This window comes from Dendropsophus ebraccatus, chromosome 2 (genome assembly GCF_027789765.1).
Source record: "Dendropsophus ebraccatus isolate aDenEbr1 chromosome 2, aDenEbr1.pat, whole genome shotgun sequence".
Taxonomy (NCBI): domain Eukaryota; kingdom Metazoa; phylum Chordata; class Amphibia; order Anura; family Hylidae; genus Dendropsophus; species Dendropsophus ebraccatus.
In genome coordinates, this window is record NC_091455.1 from 12,968,769 (window position 1) to 12,993,823 (window position 25,055).

The 25,055-nt window shown below is 44.1% G+C and overlaps 1 protein-coding gene across 1 annotated transcript; it reads left to right on the forward strand.

Moving 5' to 3' along the window:
* The first annotated feature begins 9,166 nt into the window (after window positions 1-9,166).
* On the forward strand, window positions 9,167-9,937 carry LOC138784101 (leucine-rich repeat-containing protein 69-like). Its single transcript, XM_069959617.1, has one exon. It carries the CDS (start codon window positions 9,167-9,169, stop codon window positions 9,935-9,937), a length of 771 nt encoding a protein of 256 aa, XP_069815718.1.
* The last annotated feature ends 15,118 nt before the right edge of the window (window positions 9,938-25,055 follow it).

Consider the following 25,055-nt stretch of genomic DNA (forward strand, 5'->3'; position numbering starts at 1 on the left):
TTCTGGATTTTTTTTGGTTATTGCTCTGAATTATTATTATTATTTTTTTTTAAATACCTGCTTAGTTTTGTTAGGTAAACCATTCAGAGTGGTGACAAGCTACCCCGGCTGCATAACTATTTCTCATTCTCTGGCCCTCATGGGTTGGGCCAGAGCTGGGCTGTTTGCCAGTAGCACTTAGACAGGGACTTTCCTGACCTTACTTCTCTAGCCAGCGCCAGCACAGAACATACTCATCTCTTCTATATCATGGCATAGTGTTAAAGAACTTGAAGCTGATGATTTACACAATACAGCACAAGATGACATGGGGGAGAACAGGTTACTTATGCACTGGGTTTGCAGATTGCCTTGTGAACAGAAATGAAAGAAAGAGCAGCAGAACAGCAAGAAAAAGGTCACACTTAGCAACAAACTGCTACTGCTGTTGCTGCTAAAGGTAGAGGGGAGATTAAATTGCAGAGTGTGGATATAGAGCAGTAGGTACACCTGCATTTACACAAGGGACAACTGCCCAGAGATTTATAGGTGGTCAGAGGTGAAGGTAAGCCTTGAGTTACCTTTAAGGGACAGTGTGGATCATCAGCAGATAGACTGGCTGGGCTTACAGGTACACAGCTCAGGCGTAATTTCTCTCCTGCACAGAGCACATGCTAACCCCTGCCCCACTTCTTGCAATATGTCCTGCTCTGTCTGTTACTAGAGACAGATTGCACCTGACAACAGGCAGTGAACAACAGATTACAGAGAATTGGGGCACCTAGTGGTTAAGACTTTAGAAGTAGAGACAAGCGAGCACACGCTACTGAGTATAGTATTCACTCAAGTATCAAGCTTCTCCTTGTGCATAATGTATTTCCACAGCCTTAAACTATATCAGTGGCGAGAACCTCTGCTAAGGTTGGGTATTCATGGATACGGAGGCGCAATCAGATGATAATGCATTATGGTCTGACTGTGTCTCTGTATCCATGGAGACCTGACCTTCGGGATTAGCAGAGGTTCTCAACGCTGATCCAGAAAGTACACTTTATGGCCATGTTCCCACTGCGTGAGACACCGGCCGTTCTGTGACACAGAACGGCCTGTGTCAAAGAAGATCATCCTGGCCAGTACTGCAGTACCGTCTGGATGATCTTCACTTCTGCTGAATTGGGATGCGGGCCCGCATACCAACTCGCCGCTGCACACAATGGAGAGTGTGGAAAGAGCCGCACACTCCATTGTGTGCACTGTCAGGTTCTCTGACATGTCAGTTTTTTGCGGCACCGCTAGGGATCCCGGCCGGAATGTATAATATGTGTGTACACTCCAGCCGGGATTCCATAGATGGCAGCACTATGTAAGTTCCGTAGTAATCACGACCGTTGTTGCAAATCAGAAACAATGGCCATGATTATTACGAAACTTACATAGTGTCAATATAGCCTAAGGCCTGTGGAAATGCATATGGGTATACTCACCCTCTGGTCTTAAATCTGTCTTCACTATCACCACGGGACTGCAGAAGACTTGGCTCAGCCAATCAGCAGCTGCTGCGTTAACCCTTCTCACCCACAGATTGGCTGAGCATTGGTGGTGGAGACAGACAGAAGACCGGAGTGGTAAGTATATTCCCCCCTCCCCTCCAGACCAGCAGATCGCAGTCTGGCACTCAAGCCTTTGAGCATTATAAGTAAGGAGACGTGTGGGGTTAATGAAGTGTTTTACAAATACATTTGGAAAAACATTGACTCTCAAATGGATGAAAATTTTTTTTTTTCTAAATGACCTTTTAAAGGATACAATATATAGGAGTAAGAGAGTATACTAGTCTAGGCAGGACTTGGCGTTTTACAGTCAGGAGGAGCTTGATAAAGGTTTCAGTCCCACACTGAAACTCGTTGCTCATTTTTAAGCCTAGTGTGAATAAACACCCAAGAAAGACACTCGTGAGGTCCTGGGAGTTTTTTTGGGAGTCCTGCGCCGCGGCTGCATGTATGGTCCAATGGTGAATTCCAGACCAATAGAAGATGAGTACGTATGGCAGTAAACATCCTACTAAGACGGATCCTAGGGGGAGAGATGTTGATGTTACTTTGTCAGCATTGCAGGGATATAACTCACATGTGTAAAACCGTCATGTCTCTGCAGCGTTGATCTGTCTTCCAGAACTGTCTGCAATGTGATATGATGGGATTGTGGTAATGCACAGAGAAAACCTGTCATCTGCCCCAAGGAACCCCGACATCCATGCCTCCTGCGGTAAAATAAAAAATAAATAATAATAATAATAATAATAATAATATATATATATATATATATATATATATATATATATATATATATAACATATATTACATTTATATGCTTACTAGGTTAAATGACTCATATGATATCCCCCTAGAGCAGTTAGTGGACACCAGTGGGGACTGAGCTGCACTGGAACAGCAGTGGTGGGAGATAGGTGAGGTGAGTAATACTTATACTTAATAAATAGTCAAAAATAATTGTATTCCTGGAAAACAGAAAAACTCTAGATGTATAAAATTTCCATTAAAGTCTGTTTTGGATTAATCTGCCAACACTGTCCTCCCAGCATATTACACACCCCAGTATCAGATCCCCAGCATATTACAGACCCCAGTATCAGATCCCAAGTATAATATAGACCTCAGTATCAGATCCCCAGCATATTACAGACCCCAGAATCAGATCCCCAGTATAATACAGACCCCAGTATCAGATCCCCACTATAATATAGACCCCATTATCAGATCCCCAGTAAAATATAGACCCCAGTATCAGATCCCCAGCATATTACAGACCCCAGTATCAGATCCTCAGTGTAAGACAGACCCCAGTATCAGATCCTCAGTGTAAGACAGACCCCATTATCATACCCCCAGCAAACTACAGACCCCAGTATCAATTCTTCTGTGAAATCCCAGTATCAGATCTCATCTTATTACAAACCCCAGTATCAGTTTCCCCGTATAGTAGAGATCGCAATATCAGTCCCCGGCATAGTTTAAACTCTATTGTATTACTCTCCCCTCCACAAGGTTTTTTACCTAAGCCTCCATTGCCCAGCAATATATACAGCTATCTATCTATCTATCTATCTATCTATCTATCTATCTATCTATCTATCTATCTATCTATCTATCTCCTATCTATCTATCTATCTATCTATCTATCTATCTCCATCTATCTATCTATCTCCATCTATCTATCTATCTATCTATCTATCTCCATCTATCTATCTATCTATCTATCTATCTATCTATCTATCTATCTATCTATCATCTTTATATAGTATACTGTATTCCTGACATTTTCTTAACAGATTAAACATATGGCACAGAGAAAAAAAAAGAAAAGACTACAGGGAGAAGCTGCTGTTGTGATGTGATAAGTGGTGAGCGGGTTCTCACAGTGTAGCGGGTCTGCTGTGAGCCGTGTATGTGGTTATCACTCTGTCACTCATGGGACAGGATGGGAATTGGATGTGGTAGATAGCCGGGCTGCTGACACCACTGCTGTAGCGGAATGAGCTCAACATCAGCTCCAGCTATTATCCTACTTCATATATCCATACCCCCATCAGCCAGAACATTAACACCACTGGAGTGGATAACCAGGATTATCCGGTGTCAATGGTGCTTGTTGGGGCCAGGACATGTCTGTGTAACGTCTCAAAACTTTTTTAAAGTTATAGGAACACTTTAAAATATGTTGAATACAGTGAAAAGTAAAAAGTGCTAATAAATCTAGTAACAAAGTGCAGTTATAACAAAGCAATGATATAAAATCACAAAGCAAAAGACTAAATCAGAGGTCTTGTAAGGTTTAAGTTTTAATATTCTTCAGAATATTAAAGGAAGGGTATATATATTTATATTTTTTATTTTTTTTTTTTAAATCAACTGGTGTCAGAAAGTTATATAGGTTTATAAATAACTTCTATTTAAAAATCTCAAGTCTTCCAGTAGTTATCAGCTGCTGTATGTCCTGCAGGAAGTGGTGTATTCTTTCCGGTCTGACACAGTGCTCTCTGCTGCCACCTCTGTCCATGTCAGGAACTGGCCAGAGCAGCAGCAAATCCCCAGAGAAAACCTCTCCTGCTCTGGACAGTTCCTGACATGGACAGAGGTGGCAGCAGAGAGCACTGTGTCAGACTGGAGAGAATACACCACTTCCAGCAGGACATACAGCAGCTGATACGTATGGGAAGACTTTTAAATTTTGCTGGAGTAGTTTTAATGTTGTGGCTGATTCTATTTCCACTGCAGACCATCCACAGAGATATTATAATGTGCCGTCCTATAAAATAATGAAGTATTATAAACCCTTTTACATCTTTTTCGCACCTCCGGCTGTAAATAGGAATTCTACTACTGTGCAGTGTAAACAGCCGTATCGCCGCGTTGGTGCCAAGCGTTTCACAGCCCATATAAATAATAGGATTGTTTCTGCCAGAACATTTACATAGCCGGAGTAAGCGGCTGAGCTCATGTAAATACAGGAGAGCGGCTTCTGCAGCTTTTTGTCACATCCAACTTGTGTAAAGCAAATTCGGGAAGAGAGAGTGAAAAAAGCCGCCTGACCGGGAATATGTACAGCGGAGCGGAGCAAAGCCGCCATTGTGTGCGGAGCATAGATGATTAAATGGTGTATAGCCTTATAGGGGAGGGGGGAGGGTGTATAGCCTTATAGGGGAGGGGGGAGGGTGTATAGCCTTATAGGGGAGGGGGGAGGGTGTATAGCCTTATAGGGGAGGAGGGGGGGGGGTAAGGGTGTATAGCCTTATAGGTGAGGGAGGGTAAGGGTGTATAGCCTTATACTGTAGGTGAGTGGGGGGGGGGGTATGGGTGTATAGCCTTATAGGTGAGGGGGGGGGGGGGTAAGGGTGTATAGCCTTATAGGGGAGGGGGGAGGGTGTATAGCCTTATAGGGGAGGAGGGGGGGGGGGGGGTAAGGGTGTATAGCCTTATAGGTGAGGGAGGGTAAGGGTGTATAGCCTTATACTGTAGGTGAGTGGGGGGGGGGGTATGGGTGTATATAGAATTATAGGTGAGGGGAGGTAAGGGTGTATAGCCTTATAGGTGAGGGAGGGTAAGGGTGTATAGCCTTATACTGTAGGTGAGTGTGTGTGTGTGGGGGGGGGGGGGGTATGGGTGTATATAGAATTATAGGTGAGGGGAGGTAAGGGTGTATAGCCTTATAGGTAAGGGAGGGTAAGGGTGTATAGCCTTATACTGTAGGTGAGTGGGGGGGGGGGGGTATGGGTGTATAGCCTTATACTGTAGGTGAGTGTGTGTGTGTGTGGGGGGGGGGTATGGGTGTATAGCCTTATAGGGGAGGGGGGAGGGTGCATAGCCTTATAGGTGAGGGAGGGTAAGGGTGTATAGCCTTATACTGTAGGTGAGTGGGGGGGGGGTATGGGTGTATATAGAATGATAGGTGAGGGGAGGTAAGGGTGTACAGCCTTATAAGTGAGGGGGGTAAGGGTGTATAGCCTTATACTGTAGGTGAGTGGGGGGGGGGGGTAAGGGTGTATAGCCTTATAGGTGAGGAAGGGTAAGGGTGTATAGCCTTATACTGTAGGTGAGTGGGGGGGGGGTAAGGGTGTATAGCCTTATACTGTAGGTGAGTGGGGGGGGTATGGGTGTATAGCCTTATAGGGGAGGAAGGGTAAGGGTGTATAGCCTTATACTGTAGGTGAGTGGGGGGGGGGTAAGGGTGTATAGCCTTATAGGTGAGGGGAGGTAAGGGTGTATAGCCTTATAGGGGAGGAAGGGTAAGGGTGTATAGCCTTATACTGTAGGTGAGTGGGGGGGGGGGGGTAAGGGTGTATAGCCTTATAGGGGAAGAAGGGTAAGGGTGTATAGCCTTATACTATAGGTGAGTGTGGGGGGGGTAAGGGTGTATAGCCTTATACTGTAGGTGAGTGGGGGGGGGGGTATGGGTGTATAGAATTATAGGTGAAGGGAGGTAAGGGTGTATAGCCTTATAGGTGAGGGGGGTAAGGGTGTATAGCCTTATACTGTAGGTGAGTGGGGGGGGGGGGGGGTAATAGCCTTATAGGGGAAGGGGGGCAGTACTGCCTAGTTGCTATATGAATACATAAAACCTGGTGGGTGACCTTGTGGGTGTGAATACTGTAGTAAACGTGTCGGCTGAATGAGGATAATACAGTCTCCAGGAAGTCATTAAAACCACGATATAAAGTGACCCCTTCAGTCTATGTCCAACTCAATTTACTAACCCAAGGACAGGAAAAGGAAAAACCAAGGCCAGGTATCCATCCACAGACAGCTGTTTCAGGGTGTTGCCCCTCACCAGTGTGGAGCAGGATTCTGACTAGGTGGGAGCAATGCCTAGTAAAGCCATAAGAGAAACAGATCACTGATCTCAGGGAGACCAGTCAGAGAGGACACTGCTGACTGCTGGCTATAGCGCTCAATGCAGTGAGATCCTAGGTGAATTGCTCCCTGGGAAACATCAATATGCAGTTTGTGGAGTTTTTCCCTTGTCATGTCCCTGGGCTCGTACATTGACTTAAGGGGCCACTTAATTTGGTGGTTTTGGTGGGTCCTTCCAGGAAGGGTTTTCTGGCTAGTCCTGTGTTTCGAGACTCTGAAATGAGGCTCCACAGACATTTTTTTGCCTATTTCTATTTCCCAGGGGGCAATGCACCAGGGATTTCACTGTGTTGAGCGCTTTAGCCAGCAGCCGACAGTGTCTTATTTGGCCGGCCTCCCTGAGATCAGTGATCTGTTTACCGTCCAGGAAATCATGGCGTTACCCCCTACCCCCTCCCCCCTTCTCCCCTAGGGTCACAGGAAAGCTGTGCACATAGTCCTACATGTGTTTATAGTTCAATTCTATCCCATCCCATTCTCTAGCAGTACAATAGAGCTGTCATTTGTACTTTAATATAAATGAGATGACTCTGAACATCAATTCCAAGTCCATACAGCAAAGGTGACGAATTACAGAAAAAAAAAAAAATATATATATATATATGTATTTTTCTAGTGGCTAATATAAAAGAGATTTCTTACACCCCCCCCCCCTCAAAAAAAAAATAAAAAAAAATAAAATAAAAATGTTATTTGCATTGACCCACAGGATGCTGCCCCACTATAGCACATTGCCATCTAGTATCTCACACACCACTATGTGAATAGACGCTATATAATTTCTGCCCCTCTGCATACAAATCCATTCCCATAAGTGGTCAGTTTATATTTCAAGGATTTTTTTTTTTCAGCTTTTGGTTAAATTGATTTTTACAGTATTTATTTTCATTGTTTGAGTTCCCTGTAAGTGGTGTTTGTAAAAGATCCCTTTTAATATGCAGCCAAGACGCTTTTTAAGGCGGTTGTTACTGTTAATTAAGGCGGATTAATCAAATATTTATAAGCCGCCTGTGGTGCTGCATGCCTAGTGCCAGTGATTCTGCTTTTGATCAAGTCGGCCATTGATAATAATGAAAACTGTTACAGCGGTGACTCCATGTATTATTGAGGCCGGGATGACACAATAGGTTTAGGCTGTGATCACAGCTGAACTCCGGATTAAATATTTATCCCCTCTGAAGGATTTTGTCTATTGTATGGCTGGAGATTCAGCAGCACTGTTTTTTTTTTCAGAGGGTGACTGTAACCGGGAACATTTGATCTCAGTGGAACCTTTACTTGTGGCCGTTTGCAAAAACCTCCTGTTAAAGGGGAAACTGACAGCACAGATGGGCATATATATACTATGTGCTACCAGTTTCCAGTTGGCTACTGAGCGCGCATCCTGTAGGTATCTTTCTCTTTGCTGTGTGATCTGGTGTTTTGGGGAAAAATTATTTTTAATCTTCTGTATTAAGGTCTTTAGGTCTATGAAAAGAGACAAAGAGATTGTTACCTAAATGAGACCTTATGCCCTCTCTCATAAAATGTCAGGATATTGTACTGAAACTGTTTCATGAAAAATTCCCTTCCTTATCTAAGGGAAAGGTGAGGCTGGACACATCTGTATTTAGTTATACATGTTATGAGATCGTCAACTTTTAAGAGCAACTTGAGGTTATGCCCTCCTTTCACTAAGTGAGACATTCCCTTCCTTATCTAAAGGAAAGGTGAGGATGGAGACATCTGTATATATCTATAAGGGAGTCTCTTCTATAATCTAGTATAAGCAGATGTTCTGTACGTAGGTCTCCCATTGTTGCAGACTTGAGCCATCCCTGTATTACGTGGAGGGCCGTTCTTCTTGATGGTTGCCATTTATCAGTTGTTTGCCATGTTATCAGAACCAGAACAGTAGGGAAGGATAAGCTGAGCAACCAGCCCCACATTTTGGGACAATCTCTCCAATCCTTTCCACGCACTAGAGGACACATGTAGGTGACACCTCCGGTTCTTGGTGCAGGAACAGCCTCAGAGCAACAATCCCCCCTATATTGCAGCAACGCCGAATGAGTAAGGACCTGCACAACTCTTTATCAAAAGACAGTGGGCAGCAGTTAAGGGGTAATATTGAATGCTTCTGTATTAGGGTTTAATATATTGATACATTATTCCCGGAAGGGGATATTTTTGTTGTGTTTGGAGGAGGATATTAAATATTTCTGCAGAGCTTCCTGTGGTCAATCTCGGAATCCACCTTCTACAGTTTCTCTTATAGTTCTTAATACCGGCTTTGTCCAAAGTTCTTGAGAATACAGTTTGGACAAAACAGACTTTCCTTCTTCTGGATTCCTTGTAAACCCCCAGACACTCCCAGTATCATTACAAGCCTAAATGCCTATACAAGTTTATAGAGGCTTTAGCGATTACTCACTCAGCCTCTCGACAATACCCTTTATGTCTTACATAACACATAAACCTATGAGTAAACACCAAGTAAAGCAAACACACTAAATAACCATTCTATCCATTTAGTAGGACCACATCCACACCTGAGCTATCTAAACTACTTGGGAATGGGAAGGTCAGCCCATTACGACAGAGAAATAGTAAGTTCCTAAGCAACAATCACCAATAATATTCAAAGTGGACCATTAAACTATGCCTAGTAGCAATTCAATTACAATGTAACATAACATCTTGTTCTTCATAAAGGAGCTTGAGCCTCATCGGTTCTTTTAGTTCAAGAAGAGAAGGTTGTGTCTCACTTTTGGTGCGTTATGGAGTCACCAGTAATCTGGACTCATAAGCAAGGATGGAAGACGTTAGTTGAGAACAGCTCAAGTGGAAGAGTCCACAAGAAGACCAAGGTGGAAGGCAAAGAGCTTTTATGTCCTCAATTGGACCTGTTCGCCCATGAAGATATACACATATTAAAGATGAGCCCAGAGAGGGAAAGCTGTCTTTCTTACCATCTTAACATGCTTCCAAGGCAGATCGGACGCTTGAGAAATTTGAGATCCCTCCACCTGGACACCAATAACCTTGAGGAACTTCCTCCAGAAATTGGTTCTTTAACAAACCTCCTAAGACTCACCCTCAGCAATAACTCTTTGAGATGTCTTCCCATGGAATTTGCAAAACTTCAGAACCTACAGAGCATTCATCTTGCCAACAACCACTTTGTCGTCTTTCCCATGGTTCTCTGTCAACTTCTTAATCTGACTTTCCTTGACTTGAGTGACAATGAAGTTGAGACGATCCCACCAAGCATTCAACAACTGAGAAGACTCCACACCTTTCTCCTGATGTTAAATCTCCTAACTCATCTTCCCGAGGAATTCTGCAGCTTGACAAAACTGTCTTGTCTCTGGCTGGGGAACAATAGGCTACGAGAACTTCCTAAGACTTTTGGAAACATGGTCATGCTGGACTGGGGATACAACTACTGCTCCTATAACATAGAGGGAAATCCCATGCAGCGTCCTCCGGTGGACGTGTGCAACAGAGGACCCAAGGACATCATGGAGTATTTTCATTCATGTAACTAGTGGAAATGTCCACAATGGAAGTGATCCAGAGATGGCAAAAACAAACTATCTGCTTTCAGTTTTGCCAATTTCGGTTGGCAATTTGATGACATTGGGAATTGGTTTAAAAAGCTGGTAGATCAGTGTATTCATGATACTATAGGCCGATCCAAGTTATGTTTGTTAAAAACAACATGTCCTCTGACCCATTTCAAACTTGTTAGTTGTTGTTGTTCTTACTCATGGCTGCAGATCAGGGAACCTGGCCAATCCCCTCTACCATGTTACTTGTTGTTTAGTGCCGTTGTACGCATATTGCTATTGTATTCAGAATTGTTTGGGTGAGGTTTGAGGTGAGAATCTGAACTGATCATGGTTTCTGCAATCTGATTACAGCATGCCATTGGGCGTTGGGTTATGTCGTTGGGTTTATTGTGCTATAAAAATTTTAGAATATGATTATACAATCAATTGGAAGAGAGTTTTTAAAAACTTTAGTGTTTGCATTGTGGAATTGTATAATCTCTGATATTTTTGTCATGTTCCCTATTGCTAAAATTGTGTAAGGCTGGGTTCACACTACATTTCTGCAATCCATTCTTTTTTGGGGGTAAAAACAGATGCATTTGTGTGCATCTGTTTTGATCCATTTTTCCATTGACTTCCATTCTAAAAAAATAAATAAAAAATGAATAAAATTATAAAATAAAAAAACGAACAAAAGGCTCACTTAATTAAGGTACACAAAAATAAGGTGAAGAATGTTTTTGTGAATGTTAAAAAAAACTGATGCTTTTTGATCCGTTTTTTTCCCCTTGTTTTTTTAGAATGAAAGTCAATGGAAACAAGGATGTACAGAAATGCATCCGTTTTCCATCCATCCAGATTGCAAAATCGTAGCGTAAACTCAGCCTAAGGATGTTGAACAGAAAACAACTCTTACTGCTACTTCTACTAGAGATGAGCAAACTCTTCAAAAGTTCAATTCAGCAGGTTCACCCAACTTTAAAGCAAAGTTTGTCTTCATTCGGACCAATTCTTAAGCGAACTGCACTAAAACAGCTAAACGATTGCAGGTGTTTAGTGGTTTTAGTGCTGTGCAGCAAGTTCGCTAATCTATACTTACCTGTCCGGGCTCCCCTGGTGATCTCAATCTTTAATGTCCTGCAGCGGCCTTCAGCCTGCTCAGCCAATCACTGACTGAGACAGGACAGCACTGCAGCCAGGGATTGGCTGAATGGGCTGTCACTCCTAAGATGAAAGTAATAGCCTGATCAGCCAATCACTAACTAAGAGGGGACAGTGTTATGGCCAATGATTGGCTGAGCGGGCAATAACTGTCATCTCAGAAGTGACAGCCCATTCAGCCAGTCACTGGCCATGGTGCTGTCTCAGTGATTGGGGATGAGCGGGGAGTTACAGCCAGCTCAGCCAATTGTTGATTGACTAAGACAGCACTACAATAGTATATAAACAGAACAAGCAGAGTAACTGTAATACACAACTAAGAAAATGAAAGCTTAGTTTTATTTGGTAAGTACAGAGAAATGCCGCTAACAAAGTGGAATAGTAAAGCAAAATAAACAAACAAATAACAAATCCCGGGTTGGGGCAGACAGTGGTTAAAGTGGTGACCTGTTATACCCAACCTGGCAACTAGGTGTCCCCACTGGGGCAATATAACCCTACACTAGGTAAGTATTGTCAGGATGGTGTATTGTGTAGGTCACTGAGAGAAAGAGATAGTCTAGCCGTCAATGGTATGGTGTTACATTTTCAGCTGGGTTCACACTACGTATATTTCAGGCAGTATTTGGTCCTCTTGTCAGGTCCTCATAGCAACCAAAACCAGGAGTAGATTGAAAACACAGAAAGGATCTGTTCACACAATGTTGAAACTGAGTGGATGGCCGTCATATAATGGTAAATAACGGCCATTATTTCAATATAACAGCCGTTGTTTTAAAATAACAGCAAATATTTGCCATTAAATGACGGCCATCCACTCAATTACACCATTGTGTGAACAGATCCTTTCTGTGTTTTCAATCCACTCCTGGTTTTGGTTGCTATACAGCCTCAAATATACGTAGTGTGAACCCAGATATAGTGTTATAGATCAATCTACAAAGTTAAACAAGGTATTTTATGGTTCTAGTGGGTGATCAGAAATTGCGCCCCACGTCTCCCGACGTATTTCTCCTGCTAAGGTAAGTGGATTCTTCAGGGAGGTGGGGCAATGTCGTATAATGCATAAATCTCTATGCGACGTCCCAATATCAGATGAGTCTTAGCCTTCCTTTTGGGACTATTCCATTGGTTAGGGGGGTTACAGAATAAGGGACTGTACCCCTGGTAACAACGCTTGCTTGTAGATGTATAATACAGTATATGCTTGGTTATAGATTAGTATAGAGTCCATGTAAATGGTAGAAAATAGGTTGGCGTGGCTCCAATGCTTGGAAATATATTGGTGTGCCCACTCATGGTAGCTTGATATGGTGTAAAAGCCTTGATGCTATACTAATCTATAACCAAGCATATACTGTATTATACATCTACAAGCAAGTGTTGTTACCAGGGGTACAGTCCCTTATCCTGTAACCCCCATAACCAACGATCCAGCCCCAAAAAGGAGACTATCTAAGAAAGTTTTCAGACTCATCTGATATTGGGATGTCGCATAGAGATTTATGCATTATACAACATTTCCCCACCTCCCTGATGAATCCATTCACCTGAGCAGGAGAAATGCGTCGGGGTGCAGTTTCTGATCACCCACTAGAACCATAAACTTGTTTAACTTTGGTCTATAACACTTTAGATGTAAGACCATACCATTGATGGCTAGGCTATCTCTTTCTCTTTGTGACCTACACAATACACCATACTGACAATACTCTGTGGGGTGGGAACTAGGAATTTGCTCGATCCAATGCTCTTGGAGGATGAATAGAACGCTAGAGCTTCAGTAAAGACTGACACAAAGAACTCCAATAAACAATAAACCTAAACTGGAGCCACAAATCATGATTACTGGTAAGAAACACATATAGAATAATCCACAATAACCGCCATAATCTCAGGCTATGGACTAACACATAATAACGCTGCAGCCATGGGCTTTGTATCAGATAAGAACTTGATGGATGACTGGTGCAGCACGTAACGTGGTCCCTCAGGTGATCAGCAGGATTTATCTGCCGGGTAGCTGCAGCAGGTTGCTGGCTCGCCACACACCAGGCTCCCTGCCCAGAACTCAGTACAATGGGTCCATGTGCAGGGAAGGGGACGTGGAGACATAGTTACATAGTTACATAGTTAATACGGTTGAAAAAAGACACATGTCCATCAAGTTCAACCAAGGAGGGGATGGATACAGGGAAGGGGGAGGGGTGATAGGTTCTATACATATGCATTTATATTATTTTGCTCTAAGAACTTGTCTAGCCCTGTTTTGAAGGCCTCTACTGTTTTTGCTGTGACCAGATCCTGTGGTGACTGTTCCACAGATTCACAGTTCTCATGGTAAAGAAGACTTGTCGCCTCCGGAGATTGAACCTTTTTTTCTCCAGGCGGAGGCAGCGCCCTCTTGTCTCTCCAGGCGGAGGCAGCGCCCCCTTGTCTCTCCAGGCGGAGGCAGTGCCCTCTTGTCCTTTGAGGGGGTTTTACCTGGAACATCTTTTCCCCATATGTCTTGTAGGGGCCATTTATATATTTAAATAAGTTAATCATATCTCCCCTTAAACGTCTCTTCTCCAGACTAAACAAATGTAATTCTTTTAATCTCTCCTCATAACTAAGATGCTCCTTTCCCCTTATTAGTTTAGTTGCCCGTCTTTGTACCCTTTCCAGCTCTAGAACATCCTTTTTATGAATCGGGTTCCAGAACTGGACGGCATACTCCAGATGAGGCCGCACCAAAGCTTTATAAAGCGGTAATATTATATCCCTGTCCCGAGAGTCCAGGCCTGTTATATACATGACAATATCCTGCTGGCCTTAGAAGCAGCTGACTGACATTGTGTGCTGTTCTGTAGTCTATTATCTACAAGTACACCCAGATCCTTCTCCATCAGTGACTCTCCCAGAGTAACTCCCCCCAGGACATATGATGCATGTGGTGTTCCTGTTCGGTGATCCCCGGAGCATTGTGTGCGCGGTCTGATGAATGTCATGGAGATGTTAGGGGGGTTGTGCCTCCTCCTCACTGTCTAGTACAGGAAGTACAGCCGCCACCGCTCTCATCCATCACAGTGCACCGCCAACAGGACAGGAGGTTCTAATAACTCTGCAGAATTCACCTGGTGCCAAAATGTGTGATCAGGATATAGCGCCATGTGGTGTGTAGTGTGACCAGGTTATAGCAGCATGTGGTGTGACCAGGTTATAGCGGCATGTGGTGTGACCAGGTTATAGCGGCATGTGGTGTGACCAGATTATAGCGGCATGTGATGTGTAGTGTGACCAGGTTATAGCGGCATATGGCGTGACCAGGTTATAGCGGTATAGCAGCATGTGGTGTGACCAGGTTATAGCAGCATGTGGTGTGTAGTGTGACCAGGTTATAATGGCATGTGGTGTGACCAAGTTATAGCGGCATGTGGTGTGACCAGGTTATAGCGGCATGTGGTGTGTAGTGTGACCAGGTTATAATGGCATGTGGTGTGACCAGGTTATAGCGGCATGTGGTGTGACCAGGTTATAGCGGCACGTGGTGTGTAGTGTGACCAGGTTATAATGGCATGTGGTGTGACCAGGTTATAGCAGCATGTGGTGTGTAGCGTGACCAGGTTATAGCGGCATGTGGTGTGAATAGGTTATACCAGCATGTGGTGTGTAGTGTGACCAGCTTATAGCGGCATGTGGTGTGACCAGGTTACAGTGGTGTGTAGTGTGCAGGGCCGAACTTAGGGTAAATGGCGCCCTGTGCGAAACCTTTTTTTTTTGGCGCCCCCCCCCCCCTTAAAGTAACATAAAGCTCCTTCAGCCTCCCATGCCTTCAGACAACACTCATCACCTGACTCCCCCCGCCATTCACACAACTACCACCCCCAGCTCCCCATACAACTACCACCCCCAGCTCCATACACAACTATAACCCCCAGCTCCCCAAACAACTACCACCCCCAGCCCCCCCACCCTCTAATCTAAGTTACAAAGATATAATAAAAGCTTGTGGTCACAGAATACTGAACCGTGTGCTCAGTGATAGAGATTCAGAGAGTGACGGGAAGTTATTACATTACAGACACCGAGAGGTAATAAAAACAGCTTTATTATTGGGCCGTAAATCCATCACATAAAGACCTTGGGTAAGTGACAGGGAGGGGTGTGCGGAGGGAGATTGCGAAGGGGGGTGGGGGGCGTCATTGGCTTTCTGGTAATTATTCTGTACAGTTGTGACCATGACCCTACGGGGTTGTACTCGGTGCCCACCCATATAAATATGATGGACATGTCCCTATGTGTAATGTTCCCTTCCTTCTATTTGCATGAACTGTATCTTTATCCGTATCTCTATGATTGTTTAGTTTTCCGCTTAGTGTCCATTGTTCATTCCATATGAAATGTAAGTTATACTTTGTTGCAATACCTAACAGTGGTCACTAGATGGCTCTGCTGCTACAACGGTATATAAGACCCAGCAGACAGGAAGTAGGGTCAGTGTGTGGTCAGAACCATATGGAGACCCAGGAAAGCGTGTTAAAGGAGAAGTCCCATAAAATGGAAAACATGGGAGGCGCTGTGCACGGGAATCGGGCCGCGGTTAAAAAAACGGACCGTGGCACCAGCTTCCCTGTGACTGTGCTGTTCTATCCGTAGGTACATCCTCTTTAAGTCTTCCCATAAGTGGTGTATTCTTTCCAGTCTGACACAGTGCTCTCTGCTGCCTCCTCTGTCCATGTCAGCAACTGTCCAGAGCAGCAGCAAATCCCCATAAAAAACCTCTCCTGCAGAGAGCACTGTGTCAGACTGGAAACAATACACAACTTCCTGCAGGACATACAGCAGCTAATAAGTACTGGAAGACTGGAGATTTTTAAATAGAAGTAAATTACAAATCTACATAACTTTCTGAAACCAGTTGATTTGAAAGAAAAAAGAGTACCCCTTTAATAACCTAATGTATCACAATAATATCAGCCTAGAATGAAAACACTATAAAAACACAATGCTCTGTCGGGAAACCTTTATGCTATATGAGTCTGTGTGTGGCCGCCCAGTGGTCGTGATGGGTATTGCAGCCTATTGAGGGTTGTTCTAGTATATTGTTATATTGTTTTGGTTTTGTACCATGGGAAACTGGAAAGAAAGGCGAGGGTGGACACCTGTGTACTGGTATGACTGGTCGCCCCTCTGTCTCTCATGGCTTAGATAGAGTCAGGGAGAGCAGGTACTGGAGGTCCTCTGGGTCCCCATATATGTTCCCTATACTGCAATCCTGAAATAGGTGACTATATTTATAGGCTCAGTCCGTCTTAATAAGGAACACAATGTGATTGCTGACTGTTAACAGTAAAGTGAATTATTGATCGCCCGAGGAATATTCCCCATTAGGCAGCATTGTTTCCATGATCAATACATAATAAAACCTCCCATTAACTATGCAAAGCCATTAGCTTCTTATTCGTGGCTGACGCCCCAGGGCTTCATTTACTTAAGTAAGAAAATTAACCGAAAACAAATTAAAGAGAACAGATTTCTGGGTAATGCGATCTGATTGACAGCCGTCAGCTATCGCTTCCTTCCAGAGGAGACGCTTCTCTTAACACATTGGTCGAGGAATATTCTGGAACATTCTTAGGTTTCCCTACAGTTAGAGCAAACACCATAAGTCTCACAACGTTTTGGGGTCTAATAGGGTCTTCGAGGAACAGGGGAAGGGTGGTAATCTCCACAGACGGTAGTATCCTCCTGTAGATATTCCCCCTGGATTTTAGCCCCCACAGTATTCCCCATTTTAGGTATCCCGCTTTAAGTAATCCCCCCATAGGATGTATCCCCCTATGTAGTAGATATCTACCTGTAGTTAATAACCCTGCTATCCCCCCTTTCCCCTAGCAGGTAGTATCCCTTATGTAGTAGGCATCCCCATCATAGGTAGTCCCCCTGCTAGCCCCCGGATAGGTAGTATCCCCCTCATAGTAGATATTTCCCTGTAATAACCCCTTCCCCCAATAGGTAGTATCTGTAGGTAACATGTGGTGTCCCACCATGTTTGTTCCTTGTTTGGCACCTGTCACAAAAGCCTAGTACTCCAACTTAAGGTGGTGATAAAGGTGTTTGTGAGTTTCACCATTATATGTCAGTATTATGTATAAGCTTGTATATATGTATTGCACAGCTGTAGGCACTAAAGGGTTATTGTTTTCTTGTACTATGTGATTCTGTGGACCAGTGGAGATAATTCTTTATTCCCTACTTATCTCTACTTTCCTTTCTTTGCACATTCTTCTCCACCACTCACAGGGACTCTTACATACCCTGTAGGAAGTAGTCACTTGGGGCGAGGAAGTGTAGTGTCAGTTTCCCTCTGATTCTCTGAGGAGTAGGACACACACAGACCAGGCATCTTTGCTGAACTTAGCCTGGGCCTGGCTCTGCAAGGTTCCCTGTCAGGGACAGACCAGCTGTGTTAGTGGACAGAGACACATTTGGAAAACACAGAGACTTTCTAACACTTTAGCTACAGACACTATGCAGTGTTAAGACCTCTAGAAGAGGACAAGTCAGAAATCACCCCAGCCCACGCCGTGAACCTCTCTTAAAAGTGCAAGGCGGTATCCTAGGACAGAGGAACTGAGCCGGATAGAGCAAAGCAACTGTAACCAAGGTCTACGTACTCCATCTCGCAGCGCAGGTGAAACCGGTATACCCTCGGACACTTAGCTTCGCCCAGGTAAGGGTTAGGGTTGTTGTCTTGGCAGGGGATAGTTAAGTAGTTTGCTAGTAACTCTAATCCAATCTCCAACCCTAACCCTAAAACTAAACGTTCGGATTAGGGTCGGGGGTCTGATTTTGGCTGCTAGGAAGCCAGGAGTGAAGCAGCCAATAAAATCCGACTGGGGCGGGGCTTGCCTGGAGAGCTTTGTGTGTGAACCCAGCGAGGTGCCTGTAAGGTATGGGATCTAGTCACAGCCGTAACTATATGAACACCCAGGTCTCTTTATGATCATAGAGAGGAGCGCAGGGAGGGGATAGAGAGGACTGTGCAGCTGTATCTGTATGACCATAAAATTCTCTCTATTATCATACAGATGAGTGCAGGGAGGGGATAGAGAGGACTGTGCAATTGACACTGTCCAGCTTCATAATTCTCCCTATGATCAGGCAGAGTTTTTAGAAATGGGAGAGCTCAGGCAGTAACATACTGGTCCACCATGTAAGGGTCCACCATGTAAGGGTCCAGAGTGGGGAGCTACTGCAGGCGCCATAGGGTCCTATGGGTTACAAGATTATCCATTGTTTTCCCATAGAATTATAGGGCCCAGACTGCTTGGTGCGGACCGATTTATACCCCCCCCCCCTCACACACAGTATGTAGGCTGCACAGTCGTACATCCCCATATCACTTCTTCCTCTTGTAGCTGCATCACTTTGCACAGATTGAAATATTTTTGCACGTTTAGAATCTCGATAATAGATGCATTATACATTTAGATTGAGATCTTGGTCGTGAATCAAATCAATGCAGTTTTTTTGTGTGATTTCACTTACGTGACTATTGTCTTGTTGAGTGGCGTCTTTATGCATATTAAGCAGAATATGGTCACCTTCTTCAGAGAATACAGCGCCACCCCTGCCCATTGGTTGTGTATAGTAGTGCAGCTCATCCCAGTCACTTTAATTAGGCCAAGCTGCAATACCCAACACAACTCATGGAGAGGGTTGGCGCTGTTTTTTGGTGGGAAAAAAGACATATATGTTTGATCAAGCAAAAATAATCAAATATGTGTAAAATTATTCATCTTCAAGGAAGAATGTGTGATATGTAAATACGAGGAATCAAGGCGTAAAACAATATGGTAATTTTTTTTTTTTCGCGCTGCAATCTTTAATCTGCTTGAGATGACTCAAATTTTTTTGTTTTGCTTTAGCAAAGTGAGAAAATAATCACTTCATCAAGTCTGCAGGCAAACAAACCCGGGACTGGATCTACATTCATTAAACCTGTTGGAATAAACAATCATTCTTACGGTAATTAGATCCATATGGCCGGGATGGGATCTGGTGACGGAGAACGGGTTCTGTTCCCCGGTGACGGTTTTGGTAAGACGATTGTTAAAATGTAACCAATGGTTCAAAATATTTGCATAATTTGAACTTTTCATTTGATTTAGTTTAAAGTGTCATGGCGACTAATGGGACGGGTTCGACGATACCTGGGGGCAGAAGGTGGTCAGACCAAATTCTATACACAAGTACAAGTAAGTCTTCACGACAAAGGTATCTTCAGGTTCTGGCAGAGTACATTGCTACACTGGGTTGGGGCTCCTCTGGCAAACTCCTTTACTTTTCTCTACCCTACAAGCACTGCTACAACTACCTCTCTTACTTCTTCTCAAGCACCTCCTCAAGCACAAAAGGTCAATCACTCTAGTTTACCAAGATTTATCTATTCTGTGGAACACATACGGTTATTTTGCAAAGCCTGACAGTAAACCTGTTATATTTTTATACTACTGGGACTCTGTCATCTTCTAGCGGCCAGGAACCAGGGACCGGAGCGCCGCAATGAGTGACCCGCCGCTGGAACCGGGGAGGTGAGTGGACTTCTTTTATTTCAGCCACCTTCTCCCCGGTCCCCCCAAAAAGTGCCCCCACACTGGATAACCCCTTTAAGCTTATATCCAGGCTTGGCCTGAGGACCAGGGCCTTGTCAGAGACCACAGATTACGGAGAGACTTTCTAGCAATCAGTATGCAGTGCAAAACCCAGAGGTGGCGTAACTCTTACCTGGGACAACCTTGTCTACCCCAAGAGTAACCATCAGATACCTAGTCAGGACAATCCAGCAACAAGGGATAAGTCTGCAGTGGAGCAAAGTGCCTGTAAGCCGACGAACTCCATTGATTCCTACTCAACCCACTTGGGAAATCTTGAGGGGTAAGGGTCTTTTTACACTGAGCGATTTTAACAATTAACCACTAACAATAAACGATCGCATATGAGATTGTTTTTCGTTAACCTGAAATCGTTCACCATATTTCACAGAACGATAATCGTTAGATATGATAGTTACTATGATCGTTATTTCGATCGTTACTATGATCGTTTATTCCTTCTGATCCCAGAAAAACAATGAACAATGTGCAATTACACTGAACGATTAGTGAAAAAATGCGGAACTTGAGCGAATGAACGTGAAATGACAGCGAACGATTAGCGACCGATTAACGATAATTTTAGGTTCAGATCTATATCAACGATCAACGACATACAAACAATTTTTCAATCGTTGCCTGCAATCAAACACAGAACGATTATCATTTAAATTCAAATGATTTAAAGATTTTTCGCACGATAATCGTCCCGTGTAATAGGGCCCTTAGGTACACCCAGTTGTTCAATTCCGGGACTTGTGCAACCAGACTTGACACTCCATGGGGCCGCCAACCCGCAGTGTGATGAAACTCCCTCCCCTTTGTGACGCGGCTCCATCAGAATCGGGAATAGACTGGTGCCATGTGCCGAAACCGGGTGGTGGTTAAAAAAAAAAGAACACAGCGGCACCGGCATCTAAACGGTACCTAGTGGTACATTCGCTTTTAGCGGCATTGCACTGAAGATTCTGTTATCTTGGGTAAAGAAAATGTGTGACTTATTTTTCTTTTTTTTTTTTTTACTAATTAGAGTCAGAAACTAAAACTTATTCTTTTATTCTAATCTCTTTCTATTTTCTGACTTGAATATTTTTGATTTAACTTTTTGTACATTGTTATGGGGGCTTTCATATTGCCTGTACTGTTCTTAACGGCATTTAGTGACATGCTTTACAGCAAGACTCATAGACATAGAAGACAATAGAGAGACTCTGTCACCTTGAGATGAATGTGAGACATTACTGAGCGCGCTCTGTGATCTGGGAAGAGGTCATTCCACAGGGGGCCGCTATTGTCTCCTCTACCTATTGGTGTCACATGATGCTGCAATGCTGTACAGATCACTTTACCGTAGCCTCCTCTTATCACCACAGACACAACAGGAAGTCTCAGCTTTGTTTTAGCCCCAGTGGTGAGAATGAAAACTGCAAGATATCAGGATTATTTTACAATATTGATAGAAAATGGAAAACTTGAAAAAAATCACAAAAAATTCTTTAAAAATTTGTATAATATAAACCATTATTTAAGCAATAAGTCATTTTCTGAGACATTCCCTTTAAGTTCTAGTATATCGGGGGTGGGCATTACCGCTCTTGGCCAACGTGACAGGTGCCTAGTGGGTACACCCTACACCTAGCCCCTGCTACCATCACCTAGCGACCCCCGGTTACTGCACTCTGATGATATCAAAGTAAATAAGTGACGGCTCTGAGGAGGCGAGGAGCAATGACTGAAAATACAAAAAAATCGTTGTGACGGGAAGAAGTGATCACAGACAAGAAAAGCATGAAAATCCTCAGAGCTGCTGAACTGACCAAAGACGTCCTGAAGATGATGGATGGCGCCAGCGACGGCACAGTACATCCAGAATCTATGGAGGGAAGAGCGAGGCCAAGGCTCTCTGCAAGCTCCGACCACTATAAATATAACAATGAAAGACGGACAACAAGAATAAAAAACCTATGGCTGGAGGCAGGAGGCTCTGTGCAGACAAACGGCACAAAAATGATCAAGATGATGCACAGGCAAAGTACAGGGAGGCCCAGGTGTTCTGGCGTCTAAAGGGGAACTCTGGTGAAAAAGAAATATTTTTAAATTAATTGGTGTCTGAAAGTTATAAAGATTTGTAAATTACCCCCATTTCAAAATCTCCAGCCTTCCAGTACTTATCAGCTGCTGTTTGTTCTGCAGGAAGTGGTGTATTCTTTCCAGTCTGACACAGTGCTCCCTGCTGCCACCTCTGTCCATGTCAGGAACTGTCCAGGGCAGGAGAGGTTTTCTATGGGGATTTGCTGCTGCTCTGGACAGTTCCTGACATTTGCTATAAGGAAACTATATATATATATATATATATATATATATATATATATATATATATATATAATCTGGAGTGCAGAGGAGTGATAGCCCCAGCACACAACATCTTAGACCGGACAAGCTGTTTGCTTATTGTTAGGATACCATTGGCTTCTGTATTGATTTGTAGCCGCTGAAAGGAAACCATTATAAAATGCTATAATAGAAGAAATTCTGCCGTCCCATCAAAGGCAAAACTACTATCAGCATGTGAGGGAAAGACTGGGTTCTGGCTTGGGAACCTAGAAGAGGAGTCGTGGGGTCTGACAGCATCTACTTACCCATGTGGATGCTATGAATGACTGACAATGCCCATAGGATGAAGTCCTGCTCCGGAGAGGTTCCTGCAGAAAGTGAGACCAGGTTTGAAGGGAGTAAATAAATAATCCGGTAAAGATGCAGAATTTGTAACAAAGGATGGATGGGATGAGCCAGGCTGATAACAGCGGAGGTTACAGGCATTGGGTTCCAGCCTCCTCTGATGCCTATATAGTATATGTTAGCATTTGAATAGATATTACACTGGGGGAAGCTGTCTGTGTCAGTAGTGCTGCAGCCTCCCCTGATGTCTATATACAGTAGTACATGCTAGCATCAGATTAAACATTACACTGGGGGAAGCTGTCCGTGTCCCTAGTGCTGCAGCCTCCTCTGATGTTTATATAGTACATGTTAGCATTAGAATAGACATTACAATGGGGGAAGCTGTCTGTGTCAGTAGTGCTGCAGCCTCCCCTGATGTCTATATACATTAGTACATGCTAGCATCAGATTAGACATTACACTGGGGGAAGCTGTCCGTGTCCCTAGTGCTGCAGCCTCCTCTGATGTCTATATAGTACATGTTAGCATTAGAATAGACATTACAATGGAGGAAGCTGTCTGTGTCAGTAGTGCTGCACCCTCCTCTGATGTCTATGTAGCACATGTTAGCATTAGCATAGATATTACACTGGGGGAAGCTGTCTGTGTCAGTAGTGCTGCAACCTCCTCTGATGTCTATATAGTATATGTTAGCATTTGAATAGATATTACACTGGGGGAAGCTGTCTTGTGTCAGTAGTGCTGCAGCCTCCCCTGATGTCTATATACAGTAGTACATGCTAGCATCAGATTAGACATTACACTGGGGGAAGCTGTCCGTGTCCCTAGTGCTGCAGCCTCCTCTGATGTCTATATAGTACATGTTAGCATTAGATTAGACATTACAATGGGGGAAGCTGTCTGTGTCAGTAGTGCTGCAGCCTCCTCTGATGTCTATATAGTACATGTTAGCATTAGCATAGATATTACACTGGGGCAGTGGCGTCGCTAGGCAGTTTTATCCGAGGCTCCTGCCCCGGATAAAATGCCTGCTGCCCCGGATGTTTTCTTCCCCTGCATCTCCTATAGACTGTCAGTGAGTGAGTGCACTCACACTGACTCTGACTGTCCCGTGCAGTCAGAGTCAGTGTGTGCCGGTGCAAGCTGTTATCTGACTGGGCCCTGGTTCAGGCACTTACCCAGTCAGATGCCAGCCAGTGCGGGCACACTGCACACTGAATGTGACTGTCCTGGCCCTGCAGCAGGATGTGCAGCAGTCAGTGAGTGCAAGCTGTCATCTGATGGGGCTCTTACCTTACCCAGTCAGATGACAGCCAGTGCTGGCCCCTGCTCCTGGAGAGGCCCAGTAGGCTGCTTCATGCTGTACTAGTCTGGGGTCCTGCTCCCTCCACATAATATGTTTCCTGCTGGCGGGAGGACACAGGAGAGCCGGGACCATGAGGAAGAGGGTGGCTGGACAGGAGCTGAGGACAACCTGATAAAAAGTAAGTGTCTATGTGAGTGTGTGTGTGCCTGCCTGCCTGTCCGTGTATGAGAACTGTGGATGTCTCTATGCAGTGTGCAAGTGTATGTGTGTAAAGTGTGCTTATGTATGTAAGGTGCACAGTGTGTGTAGTAAACGTGTAAAGGATGTATGAATGCATGTACAGTATATGATATATGAGCAGTAAGTGTATGCATGTACAGTATATGATATATGAGCAGTAAGTGTATGCATGTACAGTATACGGTATATGAGCAGTAAGTGTATGCATGTACAGTGTGTGCATATGGTGTATGCATATGTTTCCAGTATGTGTATATATGTGCAGTATGTGTATATGATGTATGTATATGGTGTATGTGTCTATATGATGTATAGAGTGTATGCATGTACAGTGTTGGTGTATATGATATATGTATATGGTGTATGCATGTATTGTATGTGATGTATGTGCAGTGTGTTTAGGGTGTGTGTGTATGCATATGCGGTGTATTAGATGTATACACAGGGGGACTAACAGCAGGGGATATTAAACCACCTTTGATGGCGGCTGGGGGGTGGGGTGGGGGGCGGGGGTGGCCGCTAGGTGAGGTAATGTGTATGTGTGGAGGATGGCTGCCAGATGAGGTAGTGTGTGTGTGTATGGGTCAGGTGGGGTAGTGTGTGTGTGTGTGTATGGGTCAGGTGGGAGTAGTGTGTGTGTATGGGTCAGGTGGGAGTAGTGTGTGTGTATGGGTCAGGTGGGGTAGTGTGTGTGTATGGGTCAGGTGGGAGTAGTGTGTGTGTATGGGTTAGGTGGGAGTAGTGTGTGTGTATGGGTCAGGTGGGGTAGTGTGTGTGTATGGGTCAGGTGGGAGTAGTGTGTGTGTATGGGTTAGGTGGGAGTAGTGTGTGTGTATGGGTCAGGTGGGGTAGTGTGTGTGTATGGGTCAGGTGGGAGTAGTGTGTGTGTATGGGTTAGGTGGGAGTAGTGTGTGTGTGTGTGTGTGTGGGGGGGGGGGGTTACTGCAGGCAGAGAGGGGGAAATGTATTACTATGGTGGATACAGCAGATGCATTATTACTATATAGGGGAAAAAGCAGGGGACATACTTCTTAGAAATGCTTTTACTTGGCAATTTTTCACCACTGGGGTGTACTGCTACTGG

Coding starts and splice junctions, on each gene's coding strand:
- LOC138784101 (XM_069959617.1), top strand. CDS start 9,167: ATGGAGTCACCAGTAATCTGGACTCATAAGCAAGGATGGAAGACGTTA.